This window comes from Cyprinus carpio, chromosome B5 (genome assembly GCF_018340385.1).
Source record: "Cyprinus carpio isolate SPL01 chromosome B5, ASM1834038v1, whole genome shotgun sequence".
NCBI lineage: Eukaryota > Metazoa > Chordata > Actinopteri > Cypriniformes > Cyprinidae > Cyprinus > Cyprinus carpio.
The window spans coordinates 4,751,998-4,772,233 of NC_056601.1; the positions used below are offsets into that span (position 1 = coordinate 4,751,998).

General features: G+C 35.8%; 2 protein-coding genes across 7 annotated transcripts; both read left to right on the forward strand.

Moving 5' to 3' along the window:
- Positions 1-574: 574 nt before the first annotated feature.
- Positions 575-6,713, forward strand: LOC122137431 (ribose-phosphate pyrophosphokinase 1-like). 4 transcript variants are annotated; one of them, XM_042723754.1, is made up of 8 exons: positions 575-877; positions 1,592-1,781; positions 2,036-2,134; positions 2,352-2,476; positions 3,820-3,828; positions 4,233-4,406; positions 4,547-4,706; positions 5,454-6,713. In XM_042723754.1, exons 1-8 carry the CDS (start codon positions 756-758, stop codon positions 5,544-5,546), a joined length of 972 nt encoding a protein of 323 aa, XP_042579688.1. In that variant the 5' UTR covers positions 575-755; the 3' UTR covers positions 5,547-6,713. The 4 variants fall into 4 exon arrangements, with proteins under 4 accessions (XP_042579688.1, XP_042579689.1, XP_042579690.1 ...); XM_042723755.1 differs by having other exon boundaries at positions 576-877; positions 1,592-1,775; XM_042723756.1 differs by lacking the exon at positions 3,820-3,828 and having other exon boundaries at positions 579-877.
- Positions 6,714-7,095: 382 nt separating this feature from the next.
- Positions 7,096-15,573, forward strand: LOC122137430 (T-box transcription factor TBX5-like). 3 transcript variants are annotated; one of them, XM_042723753.1, is made up of 9 exons: positions 7,096-7,768; positions 8,661-8,832; positions 9,406-9,500; positions 9,957-10,076; positions 10,569-10,716; positions 11,538-11,690; positions 11,778-11,869; positions 12,681-12,817; positions 14,739-15,573. In XM_042723753.1, the coding sequence occupies exons 2-9, from the start codon at positions 8,689-8,691 to the stop codon at positions 15,134-15,136; spliced, it is 1,287 nt and encodes a 428-aa protein (XP_042579687.1). In that variant the 5' UTR covers positions 7,096-7,768; positions 8,661-8,688; the 3' UTR covers positions 15,137-15,573. The 3 variants fall into 3 exon arrangements, with proteins under 3 accessions (XP_042579687.1, XP_042579685.1, XP_042579686.1); XM_042723751.1 differs by lacking the exon at positions 7,096-7,768 and adding an exon at positions 7,829-8,240; XM_042723752.1 differs by lacking the exon at positions 7,096-7,768 and having other exon boundaries at positions 8,258-8,832.
- Positions 15,574-20,236: the final 4,663 nt, after the last annotated feature.

Below are 20,236 nucleotides of genomic sequence, written 5' to 3' on the forward strand. Positions count from 1 at the left end.
ACTAGATAAACCAGCTGCACCGGAGACAATTTACATGTTTTATGAAGCGCAGGGTCATTGCAAATGTTTGTTAATATTTAAACCGTATAGGCTATGTGTGTAGGCCTATATGATACACAAGACAGTTTTAATAAAAGCCTGTTTACATTAGACTTTTAGACATAAGATTTCTATGTTTTAAATGTTTTCTTACTATTAAACGAGTTGTTATATTGTTCTTAATGAAAGTGATTTCAAAAATGTATTGAGAAAATCTAGCAAATCTAATTGGCTGAGAGACCGCTAAGTGGTCCCGGTGTTTATAAAGATAACAAAAAAAAAAAAAAACCTTTCTAAAACTAAATTGAGCAATGTCATTGCATTAAGCAACGTGTGCACGAACGGAAACGAAACGCTGGAACGCTTTGTTGAAAATGTAAACTGGAACATCATAAATTGTGTTGCTGCGTGCATATGTCTGTTTAGCTGCCAGTCATCTAGCCCCCCAGAAAAATGTCCAATCATAGCGCCGAAATTGACGCGCGCCACAGTTTATGGGCGTGTTTAACTGAAGTGGGCGTGGCTACGATGGCACATACTAGTGGCTTTGCTGCCTGCGCGGACGGATCCGATTCAGAAGAGACAACCTGCACCAGGCCGTCTTCACTTACTTCATTGAGATTAAACACTGATTTAGAAGAGGTGATTTTAGCTTACAGTGTTTTTTAAAAACACTGTACACTATCCCGACACTAGGCACCACGGATCAGCCCAGAATGCCCAACATTAAGATATTTTCAGGCAGTTCGCATCCGGATCTGTCGCAGAAGATCGCGGACCGTCTGGGACTCGAACTGGGGAAAGTGGTCACCAAAAAATTCAGCAATCAGGAAACCTGGTGAGTTATTTACAGTCAGATTTGCAGCTGAAACCTTGATTTCCCGTAATGTTTTGGCTAGGGTAAACGGAATGGTAAACACATGGCAACCACGTTTTTTTTTTAGTTTGTAGTTTTATGAGTTGGTAGGTGTCATCTGGCGCAATGCGCCTCTTACAGACATCAGACTCAATTTCCCAGCATGCACCTGCATTAAGCATGTGACTCCGGGGCCGCTAATGCTAATTTTAAACGTCCTGTCTTGGCCTCCTTTGCCACGTGAGGAGTTATAACGCTATTAAATGTACCCTCGTTAAATGCTGCAGCGTTTTTTTATTATTTATAAATATTTTTAATAGAGTTCCTTTTTACGTGTATAGCTAAAAAGAAGGAATATGCAGGTACACGACCACTTTCATACAGTGAGATTAAAATAGAACGTTGGCCCTGGTGTCTATGATTATATAATTGACATTTAACTCAAGATGAGTGCAAGCCTTGTGACCCAAAAAGATAGTATGTGTCTCACACTCTTTATCTGCAGCTGACATGCGATTAATGCAGTCAGGCTTTTGACGCAATAGTTTCAGTTTGCTTTTTAATGGATAACAGTCTGAACCCCAGTGGTGACCAAATTACACCCCTCTAATCAGGCAGACAAGTATAGATTTATAGTGGACTATCTTTAGTGACTGAGACTCAGCCTTGTTTGTGTGTATGTTTGTGTTTTTGCAGTGTAGAGATAGGAGAGAGTGTGCGTGGAGAAGATGTCTACATTGTCCAGAGTGGCTGTGGCGAAATAAACGACAATCTTATGGAGCTGCTGATCATGATCAATGCCTGTAAGATTGCATCGGCCTCCAGAGTCACGGCGGTTATTCCTTGTTTCCCCTACGCTCGGCAGGACAAGAAGGACAAGGTGGGGGTGAGGGGAACAGCTTGCTTATTAACACGTACACACAGTTAATCATACATTAACCGCATCACTGTTGGTGGATCCATGTGGGCTACTTTCTGTAAGTCTTTCTTCTGTGGTGTCTGCTTGTGTTTTCTGGCCCTTTGGCAATGTATAAGGCATGGCTAATTATGCTTGCTTAGTTCTTCTCTATCTTCCTGTTAATGTTTATCTGGTTAGTGGTTGTGATGTTGCTTATTTATAAGTGAGAATTTTGTCTGTAGAGTCGGGCTCCAATCTCAGCCAAGCTGGTCGCCAACATGCTGTCTGTAGCCGGAGCAGACCACATCATCACTATGGACCTTCATGCATCTCAAATTCAGGTAAAAACAGTGCAGCGCCTTTCCTCCAAAAAAGCTCAAAACAAACCCTTATCTCTCATGAACAGAGATCACAGACATAACCCTACAGTCAGGCCTGAACTGAACTAGAACTGGGTGCGCCTTAAATTTCTTCAGCATTTTATACTTGAGACTTGGACACTGAAAGTGTTCTTTTATGGTTTTAATTTGAGTGAGAGTGTTTTTTGTGTGTTCTTAGGGGTTCTTTGACATCCCAGTTGATAACTTGTACGCTGAGCCGGCAGTCCTCAAATGGATTAAAGAAAACATCAATGAATGGAAGAACTGCACTATTGTTTCTCCTGATGCTGGTGGAGCCAAGAGGTGTGTTTTCTTTCCTTTTCTGTCTCTCAGAAACATTGGGTCTCGTTCACTAACCATACATACACACAAATGTGTGTGATACCTGTGTGCAAAGGTTTTTATGACCAAATCATAATTTATCAATAACTTTTTTTTTTCTTAAATTTAAATTTCTGAACAAATGTGGGAACACTTGATACCCCACGAACACACAGATCATACTCTTTGTGGCCTTAAAAGAATATTAAGATGAAAATTTATACATGGATATTAAATCTCTAAATAATTATATATAACACATTGTATCACCAGTTTAAAAAAAAAAGTGGTCTGACGTTTCCATATTTGTTGAGTAACTGAAACCTCTGCAGAAACCCCTTATATGGAAATGGTTGTGTTTTAAGCCTTCTACACACAATTCTCAGCTGTCCCAGATGAAAGATTGTCATTGTGAAACAATCGTGGCGATTTCTGTGATCGTGGCTTCTAAACGGTGGTCCTGTGTTGGACAGTGAGAGAGGTTTAAAGACGGCCTTGTGACCAAAGACAGCCTGCGATCGCTTCCTGATAATGTGTTTACTGACCAGTCAATAAAACTGCAACACGAATGGCAGGTTCATCAACGCAACATGGCACTAAAACTTAAAACTGCTTACCTCAAACTCTTTTAACTTCCTTTTTAACAGATTCCTCTTTTTTTTCAGCAAACATAAAAGTACAGCTGCCAAACTGTGCCTCGTCATGCTCTTTTTGTTTACCACTAGCGCATACTAATGACGATTTCTTCCATTCTTAATAGTAACTTGCACTGTAGTCTACGAGTCACTAGGTGTCATCATCATACGGCCTGCACACATGTCCTACCCAAGTTTATTAGATCCATGTGGCACAGCGTGATTGGTAATGATCTTATAGGATTGCTAAAATCGTGCAGTGTGTAGAAAGCTTTATACAAATGGCTAACCTCAGGCACGCGGTGGCCAATTTAGAGTACTCCAAATTCATTGACATTACAACAAGGTTAAGAACAAATTGGAGTCTATACGCATGTGTTGTGAATTAGGAGGAATTATTTACAGTTTGTATGAACGTGAATAATTCACACAACTATTAGTGAATGAGACCCATTCCTTCATTTCTTTCCTTAATTCACTGTCACTTGTTTCACATTGAGATTTCTCTTTGTTTATCCTTTTCACATTGAGTTTATGTTTTAAAAAGTCTTTTAAAATAATGTATTTTGTCATATTTTTGAGTTTTGGACTACATATCATTTGATTTTTATAGCACCGTAAAGAATTGTAGTCTATAATGTTGATCAGGCTCTTGAAGACGATGGACATGAGTGTGTTTTACTCTTTTAGGTGTGGAGGGTAAGGAAATGTCAGTTTTTTGTGTGTGTGTTTATGTGTGAGTGTGTGACTGCTAACAGTGGATGGCTTGGCCTAAACCTTTAGCAGTATATTATAGTGGTGGGCATTTTTTATAAATCAGTTTGAAGCCTTTTAAAGCTTGGCTAATTTAATCATGCTGATTACATCATGTGATTTGTCTTTTGAGAGATGAACTGACTACAGCGCCCTCTTTTGTAACCATTTAAGACACTCAAGTGAGTGAGTGAGCTTATGCACACTGGTGCTTGTACTTGTGTTTTTACTGTAACTTTTGCGCATGTGGCTTCTCTGTGATGTGTATGCGACGCTTGCAGAGAAGCCTGAATGCATCCATGGTCATTTCTGGCTGTTGTTGCTTAAGAATCTTGTGTTCGTTTTATTAGAGTGACCTCCATCGCAGACAGACTGAATGTGGACTTTGCCTTAATCCATAAGGAGCGGAAGAAGGCCAATGAGGTGGATCGTATGGTGCTGGTTGGGGACGTGAAGGACCGAGTGGCGATTTTAGTCGATGACATGGCAGACACGTGTGGGACAATATGTCACGCAGCTGACAAGTGAGGACACGCATGATACACGACCACTTTCATGCTCAAACACATGCACATTCATGATTATCCTGCTGTTTTGTCGGACCTCATGCCTCCGTGTTCCTGCCTGTTTGTGTAATTGCTCGTGTGTCTCTGTCTTCTCTCAGATTGGTGTCTGCGGGAGCCACTAAAGTGTACGCCATCTTGACTCATGGTATCTTCTCCGGTCCAGCCATTTCTCGGATCAACACTGCCAACTTCGAGGCGGTTGTGGTCACCAACACAATTCCACAGGAGGACAAAATCAAACACTGCAACAAGATTCAGGCACAGACATTTATCTTATAGAAAATGATGTTGTGGTTCTTTGTTTTCTGTTATGTTCTTTTCTTTCTGTTTCTGTTTTAAGTAAGTGGAAAAGTAATATAGAAAATCACATGATTATGTAACAATTGCACATTTCAAAATCCGAACTGAATATCAAGCTTGTGAATCTGAATCAAAGTAAACTGGGAATTATATGCAAGTCTATTAAGGTTTCACAATTTTACAATCCATTTTTAATATATATACACTACCAGGATACATACTGTCTTATCCAAAATATACAGTAAAAGCAGATATATAGGAAAAATGCTATTAGAATTTAAAATAAGTTTTCTATTTGAATACATTTTAAAGTAGAATGTATTACTGTGATGGGAAACTTAATTTTTAGCAGCCATAACTTCTGTCTTCAGTGTCACATGATGCTTCAGAGGTCATTTTTATGTGCTGATTTGATGCTCAAGAAACTCTTCTTATTATCAGTGTTAAAAACAGCTATTTTATTGGATACATGTTTTTTTTCCCCCAGGATTTTTTGATGAATAGGGAGTTCAAAATTACAGCAATTTATTACCTCCTTGCTGAATAAAATCATTTAAATTCTTTCAAATATATATATTTAACTAACCCCAAAATTTTGAACGGTAATCTGGTGTTAACTTCTGAAATATCATATAGTAGAAATGTTTTATTTTTTCCTCATTACTCAGAGCATGTTGTCTAATTTATTTCTCTTTTTCTTTCCAGGTGATCGACATTTCTATGATCCTGGCTGAAGCCATTAGGCGAACACATAATGGGGAGTCCGTTTCATACTTGTTTAGTCATGTCCCCTTATAACGCAAACATACATACATACACACACGTCATGTCATGTGTACAAACTCGTATAATGGAGAACCATTGCTGGCTCTGTTAAGCCATGTTCCTTTGTAAGAGTTCCATACATGCACCATTTAACTGAAGACATATTCTGGACAGTGAATGAAAAGAACGAAAGTCTTTTGTGCTACACACAGCTCCCTCTTTCTGCTGCATGTGCTGACTCCCCTTTTATTCCCAAGGGTATTGTGATATGTAACAACTCCTAAAATCTTGATTTCCATTCCCTCTCCCCTCACTGTATTACACCCGTCACTCTAGGGTATGTAAATGTTACCTGCATGTTAGACTGAGGATTCACTTGAATTCTGCTTTAGAAACAATCTAAAACCAACAATTAGATGACAGCCCCTGTTTATAATGAAAAAGCTAATACTGGATTTCATTGCTTTCAAGTTTGTTGTTCAAGTTTGTTGTGAAACTTAAAGGTACGATAGATGTTTATGACTTTTGTAACACATTAGTTTTGTTATAGAATCTAATTACTAACATATGGCTAAACTGAAATAGAATACGGGTTAAGCCCCTTAGATTGCCATTGTTATGGCAGCTGGATTTTTATCTTTTGTTTCTCTTCTCAGGTTTCAGTTTTAGGTTGATTTTTTTTGTTTCTCATGACTTTATTAATTTTCATCTCTTCAGGGTCTTTTGACAGGGTGAAGGCCAAGATCTGAGTAGAAAAATTAGGTCATTTTTTTAAGCTGTGATAAAACGTTTCGTTTATGTTCATGTTTACAGTTGGGCAGCATTTTGACTGCTTGAACAGATCTGTGAAGTGCCCTTTAGATTTGACTGAACACACACACGCATACACTTGAGTCCTAATTAAGCAGCTACTGTAGACTTGGCCCAAACAATCAGCCTGTTGAAATATGTTTTGTTGTTTCTTGCTTATCTGTGTGAGTCAGTGTGTTTGGTCTTGGAGTATGTTTCTTTTCCATGCTACCTGAGCGAGATCAGAGATAATACACCTAACTATCCTACAGCTTACACTGGAGCAGTAAGTGAGATGACAGAACTTGATTTGATGGGTCTATGCCGTTTGCCTTAATGAAGGAGAAAACACTGATTGTATCTTGTTTGAATGCGGAGTGATGAGTAAAATATTTCATTGTATAAACTGCACACGTTTGTGGTCTAATCTTTCCATTTTTATACAATTTAATATTTTTTATATTTTAATAATTTTTAAATAAAGGTTTCAAATATATTTTAATATGTTTAAATTATTGCCTTTAATTTTTTAAATGCGAAAACATGCCAAATTGGTTTTGAAAACAAATATTTAATTTGATATTTCAATGTCGCAAGAATTTAAACTGTAATAATACTGTAGTAATAAATGCCCGCACTAGGTGGCGCAATTTATTAGTTTTACGGTTTAAGGTTAGAACCTTTAGTAAAATAAATACGCATGCCGTTATTTAAAAAGAAACTTAAATTGAAATGCATTGTTTTTAAAAAAAAAAATTTTTTTTTTTGCGTAATTTAAAAACAATATCTGTAGACATATGTAATGTTTGGAAAATTATTGCAAATGGTTTGAGTTTACAGATTTTACTTAGCTCCATTCTGACTGACAGATCACAGAATCCCAAGATAAATAAATTCACCTATCTTTCAACAATTATAAAGTCATTAATATTTCAGTAATTGTGAGGAAAACTGATAAATTAACCAGTCGTTTGTCCGAGTCTCATTTAACAGAGCCTTATCCGAATACCGACGTGTCTCGAGCCCAGAGTCAAGCTCGCGCTCTCCGTGCTGTCCTGACTTTATCTCGCCACACGATTACAGTCTTATCTTAACGAGCAATGTTCCCACGGCTCCGCACTGCAAGCTATCATGTGGTCATACACTTGTCTTATTTATGGAAGCCTGTTTTGAAGTAATGCGAACTATATGAGCGACAAGAGAACGCGCGTGCTTGGTCACGCATTAAATAGATCAAATTATATTTCCAAAGTTATTACTGAAGGGAATGCTGTTTTCTGTCACCACCAAACAAATACAAACGGACTCGAGCAGTGAAAGAGAGAGAGTTAGCTACCTCCTTTCGACCTCCTCAACTTTTAACCCCGCAGCGCGCAGCCGTCGCGCACAGAGATGGTGACGGAAACGCGCTGATTATTTAGCTACCCAACAACTTGGAGTCTACGCGTAAATTCGGCGCCAGATATGTGAGTACAGAGGATTTCTCTTCTAGGACGGTTCTTCAATTTTGTATTTGCATTTGGAAAGCGTATAGGAACAAGCAGGTTTATCTTTGACGACAAGAGGTGTTCGCGCAATGCGGGTGTTTATGGAGAATTTTATCGCCGTGTGTGAGTTTGGACATGGCGTGTCATGAGTGTGTGAATGAAAAAGGTGTGACGACATAGAAAGCATCACATAATGGGGGGGTGGACAGAGAATGGATGGAGGGAGAAAAGAGAGACACGGCAGAAGAAGGGACAGAGCTCGGCGAAGGGGTTTGAGCAGAGAGGAAAATCTAAATTAAAACGCCTTTAACTCTTTTTTGCAGATATTTTTATTTGTATTCAGGGAGTTTAAAAATTATAGTCCTCTTGAGAAACAAATCAGTGGGGACGAATTTAAAATTGGGTCTTTTTCGGAATTAAGTCAGCAACGGAAAGCTCATTAAACAATGAGGTAAGAGATGATAAAAATCTAACCTACATGCAAGGAAATTATAAAGTTAAAATTAATCTAAGTTATTGGATACTGTAGGAATAAATGAAGATAGTTATAATTCGAAAATTTCCGATAGTCGGCATATAACCTACATATTCTAGGCTTCACATTTTACATTAAGAACCAAAGCGTCCTAAAATTCTCTCCATCGAACGCAAAAATCGCTGAAAGCGCAAAGCAGCAAATCATTGTATCAACGCAAAATATATTTAGCCTATCTACTACTTTTGTAGCTACACAATTTAAAGTAACCAGTTAATAACAGTTATGCCTAATGTTTATTTTTGAAATTATTTGTTTTTATTTAGGCTATTTATTTTTAATTCTGGAGATCACCTGGTGAAAATATTTCTACTATTTCCCTTGCGCATCTTTTAGTTCACCGTAGTTAAACTCACACGGGGATATGGCGAATTTAGAGCTCGGATCTCAGCAGTCGTGTTGCGGCGACGATCCCCCCGCGATGGGATTCGAGAAGGAGAAAGATCCCGGTCATCACGGTCGGTGCAAAACCGGGTCTCCGCCGTTGCAAACTCCGCTCTCCCAACAGGTCAGCCATAACTGTGCACGTGCAGAAGAATGCGAAGCCAAAATTCTGCTGACAAGAGTTTTTTTTGGTCAAGATTTGTTTATTATTGTATTATTATTATACTGTTGGTCTAGTTGTTTATTTTAAGTGGAATTATTTAGGCTATTGCACATTGGGAATTCACTAGGAAGATTGTATATTTGCAAATGAATTAATAATGTTTATATTACAAGCAAATAGACATTTTGTAGCATCACACTGATTAGTACAGGAGTGCATTATTTGTTACGTAGTGTGTTTAGATCATTTCTTGTTATATGTCTGTCTGCAAAATGTACCCGCGATTCTTTTTAATTTGCTTTCAAATTCGATATTATTAACAACCGGTCTCGACTATTTTTACAATTATGATTCGTACGGACTAATTTAAAAACACTGGTAAAAAAAAAAAAACATTATACGCATTCCTTATTTAAATACATTTGTATTATATTGGTTGCATTTGTCAGCATATTTAGGCAGGAAAAAAAGTTATATAAAATCAGCAGTAATTGTCTTTTTTTTTTTCTTTCTTTTGCCGATCCTGGCTCGCAGGGAATGGAGGGAATCAAAGTTTATTTGCACGAGAGAGATCTGTGGGCGAAATTTCATGATGTCACTACAGAGATGATCATCACCAAAGCTGGCCGGTGAGTGACTCTTTTTAATTTAATTTTTTTTCTACCCCACAATGTATAAAGATAGAAAATATATTTCTTTTTTTTATTGAATGTTCATGGATAAGTCTATTTTCAACACAAAATTTCCCAGGCAGAGAAAAGCCCCTGGAGGACAACAGTAAGAAATATGGCAAAATTTGCCATCATATTCAAACATGCTGCTGTAGCAGATTTTATTTATTTTTAAATAAATATATTTCCATTTTGCTAGTGTTTTTAGCCAGAGTGGGACACTTTAAATAAAACTGAAAATTGATTTCTCTAAATATGTGTGATACCTCTTGTCATTACATCCAATGACTTCATGGATCAGGAAAATGTTGACAAACAAGACAATACTCTCACTGTATTACAATTATTATTATTATCACCATTATTATTTGACTATTGTTGTTGGCTCTCTAATGGATCATTGATCTTTTACAGACGAATGTTTCCCAGCTACAAGGTGAAGGTAACGGGCTTAAACCCCAAAGCAAAATACATCTTACTGATGGACATTATTTCAACCGACGAACATCGGTATAAGTTTGCAGATAACAAATGGTAAGAAAGTAATAAAATATAATTTATACAAACTATAATACTAATAAAATACATAATAAAAAGTTGTATAACATGTATAAAGATGTTTGATTCTATTTCAGCAATGAATCTTAACTAGGCATTTTAATTAATAGATGTTCAATGGTGATTGAATGATTGTATGAAAGGTTATTGAGCTGTTGATCATAACTGACTGAAAAAGACAGGTGTAGTTAAATCAGTGCATGGAGGAATGCTAAGAGAAAGATATGAATAGCATAAATACAAATGAACTCTGTTGTGTGTTGATGTTGTGAAATGATGCAAGAATAATGCAATTATAAGCCTTGGTTAGATAATTTTTTTTTCAGTGAGTGGAGGAGCCACACAGAGCAGAGAAACTCGACTGTGTCTGATATAGAAGTTTATTTTGTAACCTGAACTTTTATCTTAGAATTGTGAAGCAGACAGAAAGTCCTTATCAACTCGTTTTGTGTCCTATCTGCCCTGTAGGTCCATCAGTGGTAAAGCTGAGCCGGCGATTCCAGGCCGATTGTATGTGCACCCAGACTCACCGGCTTCAGGAGCTCACTGGATGAGACAGCTCGTCTCTTTCCAGAAGCTCAAACTTACCAACAACCACCTGGATCCTTTCGGACATGTCAGTGATGATGCCAGTCAAATCTGATCGGTTATTTACTGATGAACATAATTAAACTCTCCACTGGTTTACAGCTTATTTGGTTTGAACGGGACATGGAACAGGGTTTCTGTGGTTCTTTAAAGGGTCTTAATTCACTTTTCCATAAAATAAGGCCCTAAAAATGTCTTAAATCAAAGCAGAAAGTCTTACATTCATAAAGTCAATGTTGCATGCAATGCTAAATGAATATCTTCCTCAGTATTTTCGTCTTCTTTTCCAAAACAAATTTCTAAACATACTTAAATCAAGATACATTTACTTGAGTTGCAAAATGAAGATATGACGTTGAACAAAATTAAATGAGTTTATGTTTAAGACAAGAACAAATATCTGTCAGTGGAGCATGACAACTTTTTTGTTGTTGTTGTTGTTAATTTTTTTATTGTAAGATCTTTTTTTTCATCACAAATTTGCATCATTTGGATAAATTTCACAGAAAGAAGACTTCTTATCTCCTGTAATTTTGCTTCTCAAGTAAATGTATTTTGATTTAAAAATCTTTAGACATTTGCATTGAAAAACAAGACAAAAATACTGAGGAATAACATCAGTTTCTTTATAATATGAATTGGAGCAGATAGAATATGGATTTTCTGTCTTTTTTTTTTATATAAATCGAACCAAATTTTGAAGTGTTGCAATATGATACATTTTGTATTTTAAAATTATCTTAAAAAGGTCCTAAAACATTTTAAATTCACCCAAATAAAACCTGCAGAAACCACTATGTACTGTAACCACTGTGTTGATAAGGAGATCTCTTCTGTTATTGGCTGCAGATCATTTTAAATTCCATGCATAAATACCAGCCTCGCCTGCACATTGTGAAGGCAGACGAGAGGAACAGCTTTGGCTCCAGCAACACAAGTTTCTGCACACACTCGTTTCCTGAGACGACCTTCATCGCTGTAACATCCTACCAGAACCACACAGTAAGCAGTAATACCATTATGATCATAGAAAAATGCATACATGCAGAAAGCAGCAGAGTGTTCATCTTTAATCCTCTGTTTTTTTAGATCACTCAGCTGAAGATTGAGAATAATCCATTTGCTAAAGGTTTCCGTGGAAATGACGATATCGAATTGCATCGCATGTCCCGTACACCAAGGTGGAACACACATATTTTAAACATATTAATACGTATGCAATAATGTTTCTTTAGTGGATCATAACAACACCATGAGTTTGTACTGTATGTGAGTAATGATGAATCACTAATGCATTGTATTATTTTCAGTCTTCATTTTAATATGTCCTATATGCCTGCATGTCATTGTGTGTTGCATCTCATAACCACTGATGTTGTTTCAGATACATGGAGAATATGTTGTCCTTTTAACTAGCAGGGTTTAGGAACAAAAGTCAAAGCTTTGTGTTGCATGTTGACAGTATTGAATGTGACACACAAGAAAAGGATATTTATAGTGTAACAATATTAAGAGCAGAGCGGCACAACACACTGTCACACAGAGAGGTCACTGAGGGGCTAATGTGTGTGTGTCTAAGTAAATGCGTTTTTGAGAGAGAGAGTGAAAAAACAGAGAAAAAGAGGAATGAGTCAGATTGGAAAGGGGGTATAGAAAAGATTTTTAGCTACTGTAATTGTCTCTTAGCTTAGAAATTTCATTAGAAACGATCAGTACTGTGCAAATGATATCCGTTACCCTTTGCTGCCCCACCATGCCAATGCGAATCATGAGCCAGCTCTCTCTTTTTTAACACCCTGATATATCAACTCTAGCGCCAGTGTTTTGTGACTATTCCCATAAAAGTTCCCTGATGCATTGGGCTTCTGAAATATTCTCAATATATCTTTTGCATCCTTTCTTTAAATGTCATTTTCCCAATTTCTCAAATATTGTCTGGTTCATGCTGTAGGAATCGATGAGTTTGATGCATATTTTACCCTTTATTCACAGTAAGGAGTATCCACTTGTACCACGTAGTACTGCAAGGCAGCGTGCAGCTCCACCCTCTCCTGACTCCTGTCTCTCTCAGTCAGAATACATTGTGACACAAAAGCCCAGTCCTGGCTACACCTGCTCCGACATTTCAGGTACATGGTGCAAAACAAAGAGGTTGAATTTCTGTGTTATAATATTTTGATTATATGTAAGTTTTATTTACACAAATGCAAATTTGTTACATTTTTGTGGAATTTAACATTTTTTAAAAAAGATGAGTGCCTTAATTTGCCTTGTAATTTGATTTTATACATTTCAGTATTTCTTAATTGTATTTTTTCCTTAATTCCTAATTATTGTGGGCTTTTTTTTAGACAGTGTTCTTTTTTTTTCTTTTTTTTTACATTTATTTATAAACTTTTTCAAAGCATTAACAAAAAGTTTGATACAGTTTCAGTTATAGCTTTTCCACCCTTTATAGCCCTTTCCGCCGGTTAATAAGTAATTAACCATACATTACATAAAGGTTAACAGAATAATAATAATACTAATAACAATAGAAATAAATAAATAAATAAAATAAACAAATAAACAAATAAATAAAAATATACACAAATACATAGCCAATAATAAAAGTTTCCTGACATGTTTGTGGTCCGTACACAATTATAAAACAAAACAAAACTAATTGGTGAGAATATTTAACATTTATCAGTAAGTGGGAGAGTCTTCATCTTCTCAAAATATGTAATCATGGGTTGCCATGTCTTATAAAAATTTTGGACAGATCCTTTCATTAAATATTTAATTTTCTCTAATTTTAAGTATGATACTAGATCACATAACCACATTGAGGCTTTAGGTGAGCTTGTTGACTTCCACTCCAATAATATTCTTCTTCTCGCTAATAAGGTGGCAAAAGCAATAACATTTTTTACTTTATTTGTCAGTAATACTCCGTGTTCTGGTACTCCAAAAATAGCAACTTCAACACTGGGTTTTATATTCAAACTAAAGGCCTCATTTAATGTTTTGAATATGCATGTCCAATAGTCACTCAACTTTTCACAAGCCCAAAACATATGAAAATGGTCTACCTTGTCACCTTTACATCGATCACACAAATCGTCAACATTTGGGTAAATTTTTGAAAGTCTACATTTTGTGTAGTAGGCACGATGGAGGGCTTTAAGTTGTATAAGGCTGAGGCGTGCACAAGAGGTTGATCCATTTTAGACAGTGTTCTTTGAAGAGATTTAATAAAGTTAAAAACAAAAAAAATAGGTACGTAGTACTAAGGTTTATAATTGACATCTCATTTTCTCACTTCTAAAATTCAACAATAATTTAAAATTAGTTGTTGTTTTTTGGGTGTTTATGCTTTAGCCAGTGAGATCAAGATTCGAGAGTCGATTCGAAATGAACTGGCAACTGTTATTTGTTAGAATGTTGAATGACACTGGTTGAAACATATCACCCAAACACAGTTACACATATGAACAACCAGTCAGCAAATAGACTTCTGAAAGTCTGACATGATAGTAAATTTTTAACATTTAAGTCAAAGTCTCTATTACAAATAGTTATTTAATTTGACAGAGAAGTCAGTAAAATAGGGTGTTAATATGAAGGAATTTACTGTATAGCTTTTTTAAAGGTGTTCTATGTGTATTTTGAAATATGCATAGCATACTATTGTGTTGTGGGTTGAACTGTCCATAAACTTAACAGATAATTTCCTGGCTGAAAACTACCAGTTCCTTTTCATTTTTTTCCTACAGTTTTTTTTCTTACAGTGTAATTTGGCTCTTAAATGTTGTATTATTACAAAAACTCAATTATTTTTGTTGTCTAGACCCCTGTTCTGCATGTGACAGAGAGCACTCTCTAAACCTTTTGGCATCCTGCATGCATGCTATTAATAATTCAAAATCTCTGTGCAGTCTTCTAAGCAACCAGCTGTGTAAACTCAAAAGAATGAGCAACTCTTTTAAGGCAAAAATCTACTTTCCAGAGCTGATTTACCATGTCACTGCTGGAATGATTGAATCAGGTTTGTGTTTCTGTCTGCAGGTGACCACACCCTCGCTGAAACCCCTCCCTCTCATGACCCCACCTACAACATCTTCACATACCAGCTCTCTCCTGAGGCGACCCCTGTGCACAGCGCCCCCTGCAGTATGGACACCGCACAGCACCAGCCTTGCATGTATGGAAGCTCTCAGGTGGGCATGGAGGACCTCAGGTGGGCGTCTTATACAGACAGCACAACTTACCAAAGCTTTTCTTCAGCTAAAGAAATGGGTGGGACTTTTGTTCCCCCCACTGACCTCTCTCAGGAACTGTATCCACAATACACCTGTGAAGTGGGTGTCCAGTCACACTGCATGATGACTGATTTCTCGCTTTATGCTTGCAATCGATCATTCAGCCAAAACCAACAACCAAACAGCTGGTGTGGGGGGAGCTGAGCAAGTGTGCCTGGTGTGTGTGTGTGTGTGTGTGTGTGTGTGTGTGTGTGTGTGTGTGAGAGAGAGAGAGAGAGAGAAAGAAGGAAAAGAATGAAAGAGTCTGTGAATAATTGTGGTAACATACTCATAATTTTATCCTGAGATCACAAGTTTGCATCTGTATTGCTTCACAGTTTCTACCTTGTTGTTGTGTTGTCTAGCAAATTAAAATAATTTAAAAAAAAGTCTGTTCTGCTAGAGCATCAAAATAACAAATAAGAATAAAATTCAAGATCAAAATTAATATAATTTGCAATATAGTAGCTGCAATTCTTATTTCACATATTGGAATAAATATTTGTATGTATTTTCTTAACATTTTTATAATTGTATATATACTTTTTATAATAACATTATATTTGCTTGTGCTTTTTTCATATACTTAAAAATATTATAAATCAATAAAATAATTAATTCATATATATATATATATATATATATATATATATATATACATATATATATATATATATATATATATATATATATATATATATATATATATATATATATATATATATATATATATATACATATTATATATATATATATATATATATATATATATATATATCGTCACTGTGGAGCAAGTGGAAACTAATGGGGTTTCAGGATAAAAATTTGAGATTTTCATTTAAAATAGACAAAATTTCCTCTCAAACCCTGTGGTGAATGTTTGCATGTCCCTTAAGTCTTCAGTGATGTGTGTGTGAGATTTTGTGTACATGTGTATCAAATATCTTCTGGTAAAGATGTGTGAATCTCTTACTATAGCTGCAGTTTATTTTCATCAAGATACAACTACACTAGGAATTTAAAAAAGGGGAATTAATTTAAGGAGGTGGGTTGCTTCATTGTGGCCAGTATCTGTGAAAATTTAGGGAGAATCCTCTCTTTTACTATTTCACTTAGGGAATGCTGATGTAGCCTACAAACACGCAAGAAACTGCCATATTTAAAACTCTTAAGCTTCCTATCACACACTGTCTAGCTTCAGATGGGGGTCCTTTATTTTGTTTATTATTACTCTATTCTGATGAGAAAAACTGCACGTGTCACAGTCCGTTATGGGAGCAGTGATGTTACCAATCCTGTCATGGCCCAAGGCAAGAGATACAGAGAGAGAGATACAGAGAGAGAGAGAGAGAGAGAGAGAGAGAGAGGAGGGGAGGCATCAGCTGGACATTTATTTATAGACACACCATGCAATAAGAATTTCATGAGTGAAACATGGTAATTTTAAAGAAAACTTTTAATGTTGTGAAATTCATGTTTCGATTATTTATAATGATGAATTATTTATTGATTTTGAGTTCACAATTTGTGTTTGCTGATATTTATTTGTAAAGCATTTTTAAATGTATTGAGCAGTTTGCTTTACCCTGGCAAATGTAAAGTTTTTGTGTTTTGTGAAGGTGTTTTGTGAAACTTGTTATGAAGCTGAAATAAAATGTTCATCCACAGCAATGTATTTTGTGTTGATATGACGTAGTACTTCATTCATAAATTTTGATATTTTGTATGGAAGTTATGCAGTGTATGTGTATGTGTGCATGCATACACCTGTGTGTGTGTGTGTGTGCGTGTGTTTGTGTGTGCCTTAGAGCTGTAGTTTCACACATTGTGTAAGAGTTTGAGCTGTTGCAGGGAAACAGAGAGAGAGGGAGAGCTATCAGAAGTTTGTCTTCACAAAAATGACTGGAAAGTTCTTTAGGGGAAAACAGTTTATCATCTAAAGGCCAGGAAATTCTTATGCACTTTAACAATGCTTACTGCATGGAGGAAAATAATGCTGTTCTGTTATGTCCCTTTCAGCAGTTTATATGCTATCATTTCCATAAATGATTGACATTTTGAAATTACATTTATAATTATTACATAACTATCAATAAATTCCCCTGCCTCATCTCAGTAAACAGTTTTGGCTCCTATTGATGTTCTCTTTCAGATGGAAATCTGAACCCAAATCAAGTCTTTGAAAAGCCTCTGACCCTGACTGGATTTCCCGGCCCAGCTAAGCACTTATTTACTGCTAATTAAGTGATCTGAGCTCATTTTCTCAAACCTAATGGCATCATCCAGCTCCTCCAGGAAACACGCCACAGCCCCCAGTACACTCTGGTACACGCACATGGTCCAATAAGGGCCCTTTTACCTCCCTGACATTAGCCAGTAATGCTATTAACCCGTTCATCGTTAAGATGCCCACTTAAGCAAAATGCGAAAACGAAAGATACCCACTTAAGCGAATTTATTGCGCAGTGGAAAGAGATCGAAAATCTTAATGTAGAGTAGGAGTGCAGCTCACAACTAATCTATGTATTCATGTTTCTCTTTGTTCCTCATTTCAAGCTTTGACCTGAAGAAACTTTATCAGCTTTTTGATACCCAGTTATGTGTCTATTATGATTTCATCACAGGCTGGAGTTCATTTCATCGTTTTGTTTGTGTCAGTTTTTCATGAGGTAATGCGTTCCAAACCTTTTTGAAAACATGAAAACAAATGTTTAAATATAGGGGTATTATAATTAATTCTGTAAGATTATTATTTTTTTTTTTAAAGAAATGAATAGTGTGAGTAAAGACATTTTTCATTCAAACAAATGCTGTTCTTTCAAACTTTTTAATCATCATCATCATGTGACACTGAAGACTGCGGTTATAGCTGCTGATAATTCAGCTTTGCCATCACAACAATAAATTAAAACAAACTCTAATTATATTTCACATTGTTTTATTGTCATTTTGATCAAATAAATGCAACAGTGAGCATATGAGAACAAACCTTACCAACCCAACTTTCAAATGGTATTATAGACTCATAATGGAGTTAAGTAGATAGCAGGCACTGTAATTGAATTGAATTGAAAAAAATTCAATTATCTTTGTTTTTTTTATCTTCAGATTTGTAAAATAAATGACACATTTTACCCCACATTTTAATTTATTATATGAAGTCTCCAAAATCTCCATAAATGTTTAAAGATAATGTATTATATATATATATATATATATATATATATATATATATATATATATATATATATATATATAGTACACTGATTCTTTATTTAATGTGAAATATATTTTCCAGAATTTAGGCCATTGAACCTGAACAGAATTTGACAGAAAGAGAGACAGAAATAGTCACCATATAGTCAGCAGTTGTCAATAATCAGCACCAAATACCAGCAGCCGTATAGGGATCGAGAGTGGGTCAGTGCGTGTGTGTGTGTGTGTGTGTGTGTGCGTGTTTGTATCTGCTGCTTAGTGGACCAGAAAACACTCATATGGAAGCCCCTCCCCCAACAGTTCATCCTTAGAAGACTGTTCCCTATGGAGACCTCATAATCCTCAAAGTCAAAGCCTGCAGCCAAACACAGACAGAAAAGACCTCAGCAGACTCCTCAAAAGCATTACATCTTTAGTGTGTTTTAGTTGTAAATCGGCAACTAAATCAAAAAGCAGCATGCACTCATGTTATCTGGTCAAATACTGTTATTTCTGTTGTGCACTATTAATAATTTATAATTTAAAGATTAATATTAATGAATGTATTTAATCCACCAAAAAACCTGATCACACTTTTATTGATTTTGATATTCACATTACTGTGTCTGATATCATACAATGATCACAAACATACAGATGACCCACAGGCACACAAGAGTGAGGAAAAGAGTTGGGCTAAACTAATGTTTACCAACGGCACACTGGCGCTGTGGAGGTGAACGGGCCACCCCCCGATGTCCCCCACCCAGTGCACCCCCACCTCCAAATGTTCCGGGGCAGTGTGCTTCGGCAACAAGGAGCCACTGTCACTCTCCATTAGCGAGAGAGCCCTAAACCCTCCACGCAAAACTGCCATAATGATATCACTAACCACAAGTGGCACCGCCGGCCATGCAGTGCATGTATGTGTGTACAACCTAATGTCCACAGCTTGACCTTTCACAAACACTTGTTTCACTAATCCGAACCTTTTTTAAAATGCCTTCCTACATCTTGAATGTCTGCTTGAATATAGTTTGAGCAAAATGAGATGTTTGGCCTCCTACGTGACCTCAGAGAATATTGTTTTTGAATGACTGTTTCATAATCAGATTAGAAACATTTAAAAACATCAGTGTTGTCCTCCGATAATGATATTATGTTCTTATATTAATCAGATGTTGAAACCTTTATGAATTCATATTAATGGCATATTTTATATACACAACATGGCCCAAAAGTTTAAAATTGTTGTACAATTGTTTTTGGAAGAAGTATTTTATGTACACCAAAGCTGCATTTATTTGATCAAAAATACAGTAAAAAAAATAATGTGAAATACGGTTATAATTTAAGAAAACTGTTTTCTGTTTCTCTATATTTTAAAATATAATTTAAGTCTTCATTGTCCCATGATCCTTCAGAAATCATATGCTGATTTGATGCTCAAGTATTATTATGTATTATTTATGCTCAGTTATTAATAATGGTTCTTAATATTATTTCTAATAAAATCAGTTTTTGTTGATGTTTTTCCTTTGATGAACAGAAATTTCAAAAAACTGTATTTATTATAAATGTCTTTATTCTGTCATTTTGATCCATTTTATTTGTCCTTGTTGAATAAGTCTTTCTTTCTTTCTTTCTTTCTTTCTTTCTTTCTTTCTTTCTTTCTTTCTTTCTTTCTTTCTTTCAACTTGCTTACCCCAAACATTTTAATGGTAATGTATCAGGGTTTACACACACACACACACACACACACACACACACACACACACACACACACACACACACACACACACACACAATTATAATAATTTAAACAAGAAAAACAGTTTTCAGCTTTGCTATTAATAAGAAATGTTTCTTTAGAAGCGAATCAGCATATTAGAATGATTTCTGAAGGATCATGAGACACTGAAACTGGAGTAATGATGCTGAAAATTCAGCTTTCACAAGAATAAACAAAATTTTAAAATATATTCAAATAAATAAAACAGTTTTTATTCTAATGATATTTCACAATATTAGTGTTTTTGCTGCATTCTTCTTCAAATAAATGCTACTGGT

Excerpts from the sequence above, each read along its gene's own strand:
- LOC122137430 (XM_042723753.1), top strand. The coding sequence starts at position 8,689 with ATGGCGAATTTAGAGCTCGGATCTCAGCAGTCGTGTTGCGGCGACGAT. Across the intron at positions 11,691-11,777 it reads CATCCTACCAGAACCACACA|ATCACTCAGCTGAAGATTGA; the intron begins GTAAGCAGTAAT and ends CTGTTTTTTTAG. Across the intron at positions 12,818-14,738 it reads CACCTGCTCCGACATTTCAG|GTGACCACACCCTCGCTGAA; the intron begins GTACATGGTGCA and ends TTCTGTCTGCAG.
- LOC122137431 (XM_042723754.1), top strand. The coding sequence starts at position 756 with ATGCCCAACATTAAGATATTTTCAGGCAGTTCGCATCCGGATCTGTCG. Across the intron at positions 4,407-4,546 it reads ATATGTCACGCAGCTGACAA|ATTGGTGTCTGCGGGAGCCA; the intron begins GTGAGGACACGC and ends GTCTTCTCTCAG. Across the intron at positions 4,707-5,453 it reads AACACTGCAACAAGATTCAG|GTGATCGACATTTCTATGAT; the intron begins GCACAGACATTT and ends TTTTCTTTCCAG.